Source organism: Stenella coeruleoalba (genome assembly GCF_951394435.1).
Source record: "Stenella coeruleoalba genome assembly, chromosome: 16".
Classification (NCBI taxonomy): Eukaryota; Metazoa; Chordata; class Mammalia; order Artiodactyla; family Delphinidae; genus Stenella; species Stenella coeruleoalba.
Genome location: NC_137162.1, coordinates 37,862,398 through 37,875,147, shown reverse-complemented (window position 1 = coordinate 37,875,147; position 12,750 = coordinate 37,862,398). Strand labels below are relative to the sequence as shown.

The window sequence follows — 12,750 nt, the reverse complement described above, 5'->3', positions numbered from 1 at the left end:
CTAGGGGAGCGCGGAACCTGGCCCCGGGGCGATCCACCCAGCCGGGTTTTCACTGCGGCCCAAAAGGGGCGGGGCGAGGAGCCGCTAAGGGTCGAGCTTGAGTTCGGAGCGGTGAACCCAACTGGAACCCCGAGGGGAGAGATGCTCGGCTCTCCGGGGGAAATGCAGGGGGCTGCAGCGTGCATCCCATCCTCGGGGATCCGCTTTCAGTTCACCTGGACAGTTGCCCTTTGGGATCTAGAAATTCAGGGGCGATGTGCTCACACTCAGCGCGCTCCGCTGGGAGCTTTCATTTTTAGGGCAAATGAACCGAGTGCCGGGGAAGCGGGAGGTGGGGCGGTGAAAGGGAGCCGGATGAGGTGATACACACTGGAGACACAATAGGGGGTTATTCTTTGTACTAAGACTGACACCTTGAGGACACGGGTGGGGATGGGGGGAGAGGTGGGATTTCTCAGCAAGGGCTGCTGCAGTCACATCCCTGCGAACGATCGTGATCCGACATCCGTGCATAAGGAGAAGGAGGCTGCAGGCCGTGCCGGGGAAATCTGGAGGTGGAGGCAGGGGGAGGGGTGTCCTCGCTGCAGGGATCGTCCCTGCGTTTTCCTGTACCCTGACCATAGCAGTCACCTGGTCTTTTCCACCTGTGCACAGGTAACCTCAGACTCAAGTCAGTGACACTGCTCAACGAACCGGCCACAGCCTTCACCTTCGCTCCCCCTCTCCCCCTCGCAACAGCCTACTCTGCCTGTGGCTGGGTTTTTCGGCCGTGGCTCAGCTCGTTCCCCCCACCCTGGGCTGCTGCAGAAGCACCCGCAGCAAGTGCAGCTACAGGCGGGCGCCTCGAAACAAGCCCGAGCGAGCTCCAGGCAGTCATACTGGGCATGCTCAGTGCGCCTGCCCGTTGGGGACTCGGCGCTCGCACCCGGAGCTGCTGCTTCTGCCCCCTCCCTACAGCCCCTGCTCTGCCCTTCCCTCCCCCGGCGCGGTCCGTCCGCCTCCCGCCTCCCCTTGGGCTCCGAGGCGCCTGGGCTCCCGGCGCGGCGGCGCAGGGGGCGGGCAGGCCGGCGGGCGGTGATGTGGCGGGACTCTTTGTGCACTGCGGCAGGATACACGTTCGGGCGCTGGGACGCGGCTGCGCTCAGTTCTCTCCTCTCGGAAGCTGCAGCCATGATGGAAGTTTGAGAGTTGAGCCGCTGTGAGGCGAGGCCGGGCTCAGGCGAAGGAGATGAGAGACGGCGGCGGCCGCGGCCCAGAGCCCCTCTCAGCGCCTGTGAGCAGCCGCGGGGGCAGCGCCCTCGGGGAGCCGGCCGGCCGGCGGCGGCGGCAGCGGCGGCGTTTCTCGCCTCCTCTTCGTCTTCTTTTCTAACCGTGCAGCCTCTTCCTCGGCTTCTCCTGAAAGGGAAGGTGGAAGCTGTGGACTCGGGCGGGAGCCGGCTGAGGCGCGGCGGCTGCACCTCCCGCTCCTGGAGCGGGGGGGAGAAGCGGCGGCGGCGGCGGCGGCTGCAGCTCCGGGGAGGGTGTCGGAGTCGCCTGTCACCATTTCCAGGGCTGGGAACGCCGGAGAGTTGGTCTCTCCCCTTCTACTGCCTCCAACACGGCGGCGGCGGCGGCGGCACATCCAGGGACCCGGGCCGGTTTTAAACCTCCCCTCCGCCGCCGCCGCACCCCTCCTGGCCCGGGCTCCGGAGGCCGCCGGAGGAGGCAGCCGTTCCGAGGATTATTCTTCTCCCCATTCCGCTGCCGCCGCTGCCAGACCTCTGGCTGCTGAGGAGAAGCAGGCCCAGTCGCTGCAACCATCCAGCAGCCGCCGCAGCAGCCATTACCCGGCTGCTGTCCAGAACCAAGCGGCAGCAGAGCGAGGGGCATCAGCCACCGCCAAGTCCAGAGCCATTTCCATCCTGCAGAAGAAGCCCCGCCACCAGCAGCTTCTGCCATCTCTCTCCTCCTTTTTCTTCAGCCACAGGCTCCCAGACATGACAGCCATCATCAAAGAGATCGTTAGCAGAAACAAAAGGAGATATCAAGAGGATGGATTCGACTTAGACTTGACCTGTATCCATTTCTGTGGCTGCCGCTCCTCTTTGCCTTTCTGTCACTCTCTCTTATAACGTGGGAGTAGACGGATGCGAAAAATGTCCATAGTTTGGGTGACTATGACATTTAACCCTGGTCGGATTTCTAGATCATGTATATTTTGTGCCTCTTTTGAATGCATTCAACCTAGGGTGTGTTCGGCTATTCGGAACTCTTGCCTGGTTGCAAGTGTCAAGGCACTGATGGGTTTCTTAGTCTGTCTGTGGGGACTCTCCCTAAGGGCTATTGTCCGTTAATAAAGAATACAGTACACTGCTAGTGGATTAGTGAGCTCGGTAATCCGGTCTGCTAAATGAACAGAAAAGTAGATGCTTTGAGGTTGAGCATATTTCGATTAAATCTTGGCTTTAGGCCCTAGATCAAGGGTATAGATCAGATTAAAATGAAAATTAGTGTTGCGCGTACGCATATTGCATCAGAATCTTGCAGTGATTGCTTTTAGTTTCCTGAGTTGCATTGATAGATTCTTTTAAAATGTGAGTTGTGAACCGAACTGATTTGCATAACTTTAGAGAGAGAATCATTTTAGCATATATGGTGCTCATTTGAAGGCAAAAGTAGGTTTGTATGTTGAAACTAAGTTAATTACAACTTTGAATCGCATTTAGAAGTTTTGTAGCTTGAAATCAATAGTACCGTGATACATCTCAAAGGCGCTCTTACTAGATCTTTGTTAAATTTGCTTTTTTTGTCTCGTGTTGGGCTGATGTGGGATAGGGCATGAAATTTGCAGTTCAGTAGCACTGTATATTCAGTGCTCTTGTGACACATAATAGAATGGAGATTGAGTGGTTTTTGATCCCAGATGATAATGTTGTGTAGGTTCAAGGGTATTGTGTGTAGCAAATGGTGATTGCAGAGATTAAACTTCAGTTTCACTTGAAATTTAAGTATTATTGTGATACCAGAATTGACACTCACCTTATTTAGGTTTCAGGTCCTGTGACACCTTTGGGTATCCATTAACTTTACTCTGGCTTGTGTAGAATATCAGTATAAGTATAATTTACCAGCTAATAACCAGAAATGCTGGCAAGAGTGGATCACTCCAGCTTCGGATTGTAGGTGTGTTCGCTTTTTTCATATGGTGTATTAAATTTACTGAGTCAGCTTGTTGGATAAGACAGAAACCCAAGAGTTTCAGTGGTATATAATTGGTTGTTTAAAAGTTAGGCCTTTATATTTCAAAAGATAGTGGTTATCGAAAGGCATGAGTCTTTGCAGTTTCAGGTATAATAAACCGGTTTTGATCAAGGATGGCGATAGAGCCCTCCTTTTTTGCAGAATGGAAAGTATCGTAGGAATTGAGACTCACTGGTAGGCCAGTGTAAGGCATGAAGAACAGGATTAAGTTATTGGTCTGAGGTGACTGAAGCATTTTATTAAGGCCTCTATTAAGATAAAAAATTTGGTGCTGTGAATTGTAGCAGTGGACAATACTTACTTAAAACTACATAATTGCATAAGTGTTAATAGTCTTAATAAAAATGGTTTCTTAGCAAGTATCAGTAAACATTTTGCCTAAAGGTAGAGTGACACTAAAGTGTCTATACGTCCAGGTAAAAACCGTGGGGAAGACTTTTTTGAAGAAAATGTTACATATCTGAAGAGGTTTTATTCCTTTGGATTATGTATCCACACATAAATGTGCACAGCTAATTTTGCCCCAGTTTTTGGTATGAAATGAAGATAAAAGTTACTGAAGAAGTAGCTTTACAACACACACAACGTAAGTTTTCTGTTAGGTTAAAAAATGATACTTTAAAAGAATATTTGGAAAGTTTGGAGTTGCATTAATTGAAAAACTTTACTAAAGCTGAACTTGACCCGCTTGCCCAGAAGATAATTATGAAAAAACTCTTCTGATTTGTAACCTATTTCAAAAATAGTCTACTATTGGTATGACTTGACAGTCATCTAGATGTATAGAAACAAATTAATTAAATGTTTAAATTTTTAAAATAAACCCCCATTCAAAAAATTTTCTAGAATGCTGTTTGTTGGGCAGATTGCTTTTAGTATTCAGAATATGTTTATGCTATTTTTGCTTTACACATTTGATTTAAAATTATCAGAGTTATAAGACTAACATTCTACCAGGTTCTTATATATGAGCAGTGAGGTGATTAGCCATTTCTCCTTTGATTTCAGAGTGTGTGTGCCTCTGTGTATGAAATTTATGTGACTTACAACTTTCTCTAAAACTGTCCTTTTAGTTATGGTATGCATAGAAAGCATTATCGTATATTGCATCAAATGACTAATAACACTTAATTTCTAGAGTTGTGGTTTTATTGAGCCAAATGTTGATGTGAAAAAAAAATCACTTAGGGAAGTCAGTAAAGGGTTTACTTTTTTGATAGTTGCACTTCCAATAATTTTGAAATACCAAAGCACTTTAGTTTGCTTGGTTTCACTTTAGTGTTTTGTGTTTACTGTGGTGGGGGGAAAATTAAAATGGCCTTTGAAGGCTTTGTCTCTAGCAGGTTGTAGTATCTCTCTAGCAGGTTGTATGTAGTATCTATTTCAACAGCTAACCTGTTCAAAGTTAAATTCTTTTATGAAAGTAGTGATTGGAGTATTTTTATAAAGATCAATAATGAAGTGATTTCCTCAGAGGAAAATTGAGGACCATACTTTACTTAATTTTTTTTGCAGAATTGAATTATTCTAAAAATAGTTTGTTGGTGGGGTTTTATCCTTAATATGTTAGTCTGGAAAGTGGTATTAAACATGAGACTATAAAAAATTCATTGTCTTTAGATTTCATGGAAACTTTAGGCTTCTGTTGTATTTTAATGGATAAGTTTGATAAGTTTGCATCTTCATAGGGAATACTTTTTAATTCGTAGAGAGTACAGGAGCTATTGAAGTTAGCTGTATTATCTTTTAAGATTAGTGATTACTGAAATGACTATTGTGAGGTTTTTTTTGAAAAAAGATTCTACTCACAATTTTAATTTACATTGTTTTGTATCTGTTAAGTTGTATTTCTTTCCTGTGCAACATAATTGGGCCACCTAATTGCTATACAGTAATTTATAAACTTCATTTTCATAAAGCGTATTAAAGAATAAAGCGCATCTGAGAGGAATTTACAGTTTATATAACTCTTAATATAAGTAAAAAGGAATTTTATTGCTGTTCATTGTAAAAGTTTGCACAGTAGTACAGTCATCAGTGCAGATTTAACATTGCTTATGATACACTAAATAAATACTAAGTAAATATAAAATATGGTGAGGTATAATCACCTTAACTTTAAATAGTTTTAGAAAGATAGTAAAGAAAGGTGCATATGTGTGTATTACCTTTCAAAATTTTATTTTAACAACATTCAAGGTAGCTGGTGATACTTTAATGCTTGTGTGGAACCGTATAGTATCTGCTTTTTCCCATTAACCACACACAAAAAAATATAAACCTCTTAATGTTATAAAATTTCTTACTTTTTGGAAGTCTTTAGTACTGATTTTCAAATGTCCTCATTTTGAGATTTGCCCCATTTGCTATTTGTTCATTTGATGATAGCTTAATACTTTTTAATAATTTCTAAGCAACTTAAGAAGTAGTCACTTCAGTGACTTTTTAACGTAGGAGTATTTATTATGGGAAGATCACTTCACAAAGTTTCTACATTAAATCACTCTCAGTAAACATTCTATTTTTAAATTATTGCCTTTGCATTTTTAGTAAGACAGCAGTGTAGGGAATGTTTTTATATTAGTATTGTATGTGAAATTTGAGTTTGTGAAAAGAAATTTAGAAGTTTGTATGCATATGACAGTTTTTCACTTACTTGAAATGTTAGGCCTTGGCTGTACTGTAAGAATTTAGCTTCCAGAAAAATACGTTATTAATGATGGTGTAAGAAATTTATTTGGTGTGTTTTTTTTTTCCTGTAGCCACCATTATTTCTGAAGTTTTATTTCTATTTCATAGAACCGTCACTCTTTATTTTCTCCTGTCTCTTTTTTTGTTAGATAAACTTAAGTAAAATCAGTATTCTTTTGTGGTATGAATTCATTAAGAAAAGGTGTTAGGATTTGTTCTAAGGATAGTGACTTAAGACATTTGTATCAGCTTGTGAGATTGGGGTCACAAATGGTTTCAGTAAATATTCAGTTTTATGATACTAAATATTCTGTTTTACAGTTGCTTTCTATGTGGTAGCTTTGAGGTTAACACAGTTGCTATCAGAAACACCAGTAATGTTAGACCGAACAACCCTAAGTTGTCAAGGATTTGCTGAGCAAACTGATGTCCTTAATTCCTTTATTTAGGCCATATTAGTGCCACATGCATTCTTTGCTAGGTGGTCAAAAGTGTTTTGGTCTGTGATTCTCTAAGTATTGAATATGTATATGCATTTACTAATGTAAAGTACTTTCATTTGTCAGGAAAGGTGAAATTAGTATATTGGATTTGACTATTCACATATCCCCACATTTTTGGAATTTTTTCATGGGTTACAGAAAAGCTATTGGCAGTTTGGTTCTTTTAAAATAATTTGCACTGGAATTAAAAAAGGCTGTTAGAAAAATATTAGTATAAGAAGAATAAACATAATTTAGGGGTAAATTAATTTTATATGGAAAGTCTTAATTTAGTTCAGTATAGTTAAGGCAAATTCACTTCATTTGCAACAGTTTGCATTAAGAGATGAGTGGACATCTTCACGGTATTAGGTATACACTTGTTGGTAGTGTTGAGAATATTGAGAGATTTGGTTACTGTGGTGCACCTTCCAGCAAAAGAATATTCTTAACCTGTATATAGTGTGGAAAAAAAGACTGTTTATGTATTATATTTTAAGTGATTATACACTTAATTCTTACCAGTAGTCATCACTTCAGGTATGGACAGTGAATCTAACTTATAAGTGTTTGAATACTCTGTGTATATATGTAAATAAAGACAGAGTGAGGAAACTATAGTAATATTTCTAAAAACTGAACTTTTTTCTCTTTAGAGATCATTTGTGGATGTGGTTTTATAATTTTTAAATAAGGTTAAATCTATTTTAAATTACATTAAAATATTGAGTATTAGTTTTATCTACACACTGTTTGTACATTGTTTCATTTTAGATTTTAGGGTGGCAGTGTAGGCTCTGGAACCAACACTGCCTGTGTTGGAATCCTGACTGCCGCTTAGTAGCTGGATGACTGTGTAGGTTACTTTTCTCAATCTGTTATATCTGTAAAATGAGGATGATGGTACCAACCCACATAAAGTTTATTTTGAAAAATAAATGAGATAATGTAAATAATTCACTTAGCATAGCACCTACCACATTGTAAATACTTAAATGGTAACAGCTTGTCTTAAAAATCATAATTTCAGATTACCCGTGTATGAGAAATTATTTGTCTTTTCATTTATGGGAGGAGCAGTGATTTTAACTGAATTTTTCCTCAGTTTTGGATATGTTAGCATGTTAATTGGTTCAGGCTATGACTATTTTTTAGAATAGGGGTATTCTTTTAGGAGTTGTGAGTGTAACATGTCTGTGATTTTGCTGTTTCATTGCAAATAATTTGAAGCTCTGCTCCCTCATACTGTGGAGCAAAGAAGAGATAATCATTGCTAATCGAAGAGTATTTGCTTTAAAATACTAAGGTATGATGTAAACTTCCTCTGTTATGGCTTAATGAAGTAGAAGTTTTAAAATAAAAATTTGCTATAATATTAAATTTTCTTTAGTGTTAAAGATAGGTCAGCTAAAATATCATATAGTTTTATTCACAGAGTAATCTCCATCTCAAAACTTTTAATATATGATACAACAGTTATATAAACTGTCTTATCAATAAAGGTATCTTAGCATTTCTTTCTAAGTTCAGATTTTTGGAGGAGTCATGCAACTTTGAATGCCAAGTTAACATTTATTACAGTAACATTTACACTTAATATAATTTGGCAGTGCATTAATATAGGAATTTTATTTAGGTTAAACCTTTGTATTATTGTTTCCCATTTTTGCTTTTGATCAAGATTCTCATTGTAGGCCCTAGAAATGGGAAGAAGAGCTAAAGGATTTCTTTCTTCATTTATTCTTACCAGGTATGGGGAAGGATGGGATAAGCTTGAGACCTGCCTATTAAAGGCCATTACTTGTACATAGGGATCAATCTGTTTTTTCCTTTCCCTGTGCTGGTCTCCAAGCTGTGTGTCGCAGTACCCTCAGTAGTGAAGCACTTGATTTCCAGTGAGTTTTTTTTTACATATTTGTTTTGCATTGCAGAATGAATTGTGCTGTCTAACTTTATATGCAGTTATCTGATTATATGACTTTTACGTGTTTTGTTATGTGTTGGATAAACTAGCTGTATTTTTGGTCCAAGTCTAGGTTGTAGAATTGAACTGTTCATTTTGACAACTTTTAGGAAAATTTAGTTATCTAAAATTCCCTCTCTTTCTTTCTAATGCTTCATGCTCCTGTATTTTGTTTTATATTACTACCTAAAACTTAGTTGATTTAGTGTTATTAAAGCACTTCTGAATAGTTTTCAATTTTATTTATTTTGATCTTTGTAGGTTCTCAGGCTAAATATAATAAGGTTCTATTTTGTTTAGTAGTAATTGCAGGGATTGCACTCTGCTAATTTTATATGTTTAATATTTTTGATCTTTTAAGGAGGCTGTAATTATTTAAGGTATTATGAAATGGGTTGTGATCTGATTCTTTAAATCATATGTATTCCTAAAGTGATTTATAAATATAATAGCATACTTGTTCAGAGTTGCAAACAACTCCTTGTTTTAAAATGTGTGCAATTGTTTTTTCCATTTAAAATTCTTTTGCTCTCATGAATTTAGTGAGACTCTTCTTTTTGAGTGTTCTAGTTACTCGGAACTTACTGGAGATTAAATAAATAGAATTTAAATCTTTTCTCTACTTTTAAAATGAAGTTTGGATACCTGTTTGGATATGAAACAGTGTTATTACTTTTTTGGGGGGTGGGGGATGGACAGTGCTGGATATTCTGTTTGCCCATCAAGATCCATTTTCCGCCTTTCTCCACCCTTCTTTGAGGCCTGGTAGACTGACATCCTTAGATGGCTCATTCAGGCTCCCTTATCCTCTGGCTTCCATTTGGATTCAGTCCCCAGGAAGCTCTAGCAGAATATTGGAGGGAAGAGGGCGAGTTGGCAGGGGTTGCTGTTGGGCACTAAGACTATAGCTCCTTTATGATGGCTCCTCTTCTATGGCTCTTTATTCCGATAATGGCTGCCTTCCATTGTCCCTTTAGGCCTAGGGGTAAAAATGGTTTACAAGGCTTACCACCATTGCTAAATTCTGTGATGCTTCAGTATTCCTTATTGGTTACCTTGCCTTTAAGCGGTCCTTGCATTAAGCTCTCTTCAAATCAAAAAAAAAAAAAGAAAAATGAACTTTGGGGAATGTTACCAAGCTTGATATTTAGGTGTAATGTATTTATCAATTACTTTACTCTGAGTCCCTCAGAGTGAAAGTGGAATGCCTGGACTTTTTTTTCTTTCATAATGTGAAAAAAGTACTTTGCCAGGCTTAACTTAGCCTTGTAAAATTTATTTAACATTTTAACTTACTCGTTTATGAAGTATGAAAGATGAAAAAGGGAGGACTTAAGTCAGAAGTGTTTTTTTCAATTAATAGAATTAGCTAGTATATACCCTAACAGTGTCTTATATTTGTTCAGTATTTTTTCATTAACAAAGCCTTTTCTTAATCATTAGCTCATTTGATTTTGCAAAGAAAAAAGGAGCAACCTAAGAGATGGTACAGGGCTTCCCTGGTGGTGCAGTGGTTGAGAGTCCGCCTGCTGATGCAGGGCACAAAGGTTCGTGGCCCGGTCCGGGAAGATCCCACATGCCGCGGAGCGGCTAGGCCCGTGAGCCATGGCCGCTGAGCCTGCGCGTCAGGAGCCTGTGCTCCGCAACGGGAGAGGCCACAACAGTGAGAGGCCTGCATACCGCAAAAAAAAAAAAAAAGATGGTACAAGCATTACTTTCCTCATTTTTTGTAGTATAGGAATCGTAGCTCCAAAAAAAAAAAAAAAAAAAAAAAGAAATCAGTAACTTGTTAAAGGCTACCTGAAGATTGGGTCCAAAGAAGGATGCAGGGTTTTTAGGTACCTCGTGCAGTATTTTTCCCATTATGTTACATCGGTGGTTCTCAGACTTTAGATGGCATTCGAATAACTTGTAGGGCTTAAGTCATAGATTACTAGCCCCACCTCCAGAGTTTCTGACTCATCAGGTCTGGGTTGGGGCCTGAGAATTTGTTGGTTTTTTTAAATTAATTAATTTCTGGCTGCGTTGGGTCTTCGTTGCTGTGCGTGGGTTTTCTCTAGTTGCGGCGAGCGGAGGCTACTCTTTCGTTGCGGGGCGCAGGCTTCTCATTGCGGTGGCTTCTCGTTGCGGAGCACGGGCTCTAGGCGCACGGGCTTCCGTAGTTGTGGCACGCAGCCTCAGTAGTTGTGGCTCGTGGGCTCTAGAGTGCAGCTCAGTAGTTGTGGCGCACAGGCTTAGTTGCTCTGCGGCATGTGGGATCTTCCTGGACCAGGGCTCGAACCCGTGTCCCCTGCATTGGCAGGCAGGCTCTTAACCACTGTGCCACCAGGGAAGCCCCAGAATTTGTATTTCTAACAAGTTCCCAGGTGGCGCTGATGATGGTAGTCTGGGGATCACAGTTTGTGAATCACTGTGTTATATTATCTCCTGTCAAGCAAATCCTTAATGTGTTATCTCTTTTAGTTTAATAGAATTTACACATACATTATATCATTTGATTTGTAAACCCTAAGTAGCTCAGCATGGCAAATGTTACCCTGATTTTTGTGGACGAGGCAGTGAGTTTAGAAAAGCAGCATAGTGGAATGGAAGGAGCATAGATTTGGGAGTCAGCTAGACCTAAAGTGTAGCTTAAATCCTTGCTCCGCTACTTATCAGTTATGTAATAAAAGATAAACTCCTTAACCTTAGTGAACCTTAGTTTTCACATCTCTAACATGGTAAAAACCCTTAACTTGTAGGGTGCTTTTTAGGTGTGTTAGAAGAATATATTTTCAGAATATTGTTTGCCAACTGGGAGTGATCTCCTTCCACCTTGTCTGGGTATTTGGCAAAGTCTGGAGACATTTTTGGTGGTCACAGCCCCGGGGGTGGGGGAGTGGTCAAAGCGCGGAAGCTGTTGGCATTTGTCTCAGAGTAGAGGCCGGGAATGCTGCTAAACATCCTACAGTGCACAGAACAGCCTCATCCACAACAAATAATTGCCTAGCCCAAACTGCCAACGCTGCCGAGCTTGAGAAACTCTGGTTTAGAGGTGTAAGTGTCTGGTATATAATAAGTATAATATTTGATAAGTCAGTACCTTTGTCCTTAGGTTGTGGTATTTAAGGTGAAATTGCTAATAAATGATAGAGCTAGGCTTTTAATATCTATTTTTTCTGACTGCTGCTAGGCCAGTATTCTTTATAATAACTTTTTCCACAAAACATATCCCTGGTAACAAAAAAGGGTTTATTTGGAGAAGGCTCATGTGTGACTGACTGATTGTGAAGGTGTTGCTTTGAACTTCTGTCAGAAAAGGCTGAAGATGTTTTCAATAAACGTGTGAGTATATTGCAGTACATGAGGTATTCAGAAGGGTGTTACATAGAACTCTAACGGGATGGATATGCTTTATTAAAGCATTTTTCTTTTCATTTTTATATTGCCATTAGTTTTAAAAGTAATTCTTAGCTTGCTTCTTTTAGTTATGTAATTAAGAGGTACTTTGCTCACAGGATATTTGTTTTGTGCTGTTTAATTCATTCTTTAATCTTCTGCTTTTTTTTTCTAAAGCTGTTTTTGTTACAGTCAGATGTGGTGAAGTTAAATCTGCTTATGTAAAATGGCAAATTTCTGACAAGTTATAAGAATTTCTCATATCTTTCCAGATGAAGTAGGGCCAACTCTAAGGTTCTCTGATGCATGTGTTACATTCTTTTCTAGACCCTAAATTTGCTATGTCAGCCTGTTGAATTAAAGTGCTGTATTTATCTACATTAAAAACTTGCGTTAGTGTGTGAAAGTTTTAGAAAAAAATTGGGATGGAGTTTTAGACTAGTCCAGAGATGAGAAGATGCCAAGGGGGTAGCTTAGTGGATTCTGAATTTTGTGTTGTTTTTAGGGCAGACAAACATAATTACGAAAGTGTTCTAGGAATTGATTGTTTGCTATGATTTTTTTCTGTTCACTTGATATTACAATTTACTTTGCCTCTCAACTTTGCACAGGCAGATTAAAATGTCAAGGCCTATTTTAAAAATCCTTATGAAATTTAAGTTTTGACTGTTATGATTCTTTGTGAAATTACAGGAGATAGAGATACTAATATTTTAAAACCAGGACTGCTAATCATGTGATAGCTTCACATTTATTAAGAAAAACAAGTAGCATTTATTATTGTAATTTAATTGAATAAATATGGTATTTATTTCAGTATATGAATAAAACATTCCATTTGCTTTACTGTACTTAAGAATATTTTTTTTATAAAAACTAACTAAAAATTTTAAAAAATTACTCATTGTCCTACTTCTCTGAAACTTCATATTTCCATGTTAGCTTCTAGTTTTTGTTCATATGCATTTATTTTAAAATATAATTCATCATAGTGAA

General features: G+C 39.6%; 1 protein-coding gene across 1 annotated transcript in view; it reads left to right on the top strand.

Annotated features, from left to right (window-relative positions):
- Positions 1–1,286: 1,286 nt before the first annotated feature.
- Positions 1,287–12,750, top strand: part of PTEN (phosphatase and tensin homolog) — a gene marked incomplete at its 5' end in the record, with an annotated part of 89,774 nt that continues 78,310 nt past the window's right edge. The window contains one exon of the mRNA XM_079900575.1: positions 1,287–2,055. Within this exon, the coding sequence (XP_079756701.1) occupies positions 1,287–2,055 (769 nt within the window). The remainder of the gene's footprint in view (positions 2,056–12,750) is intronic.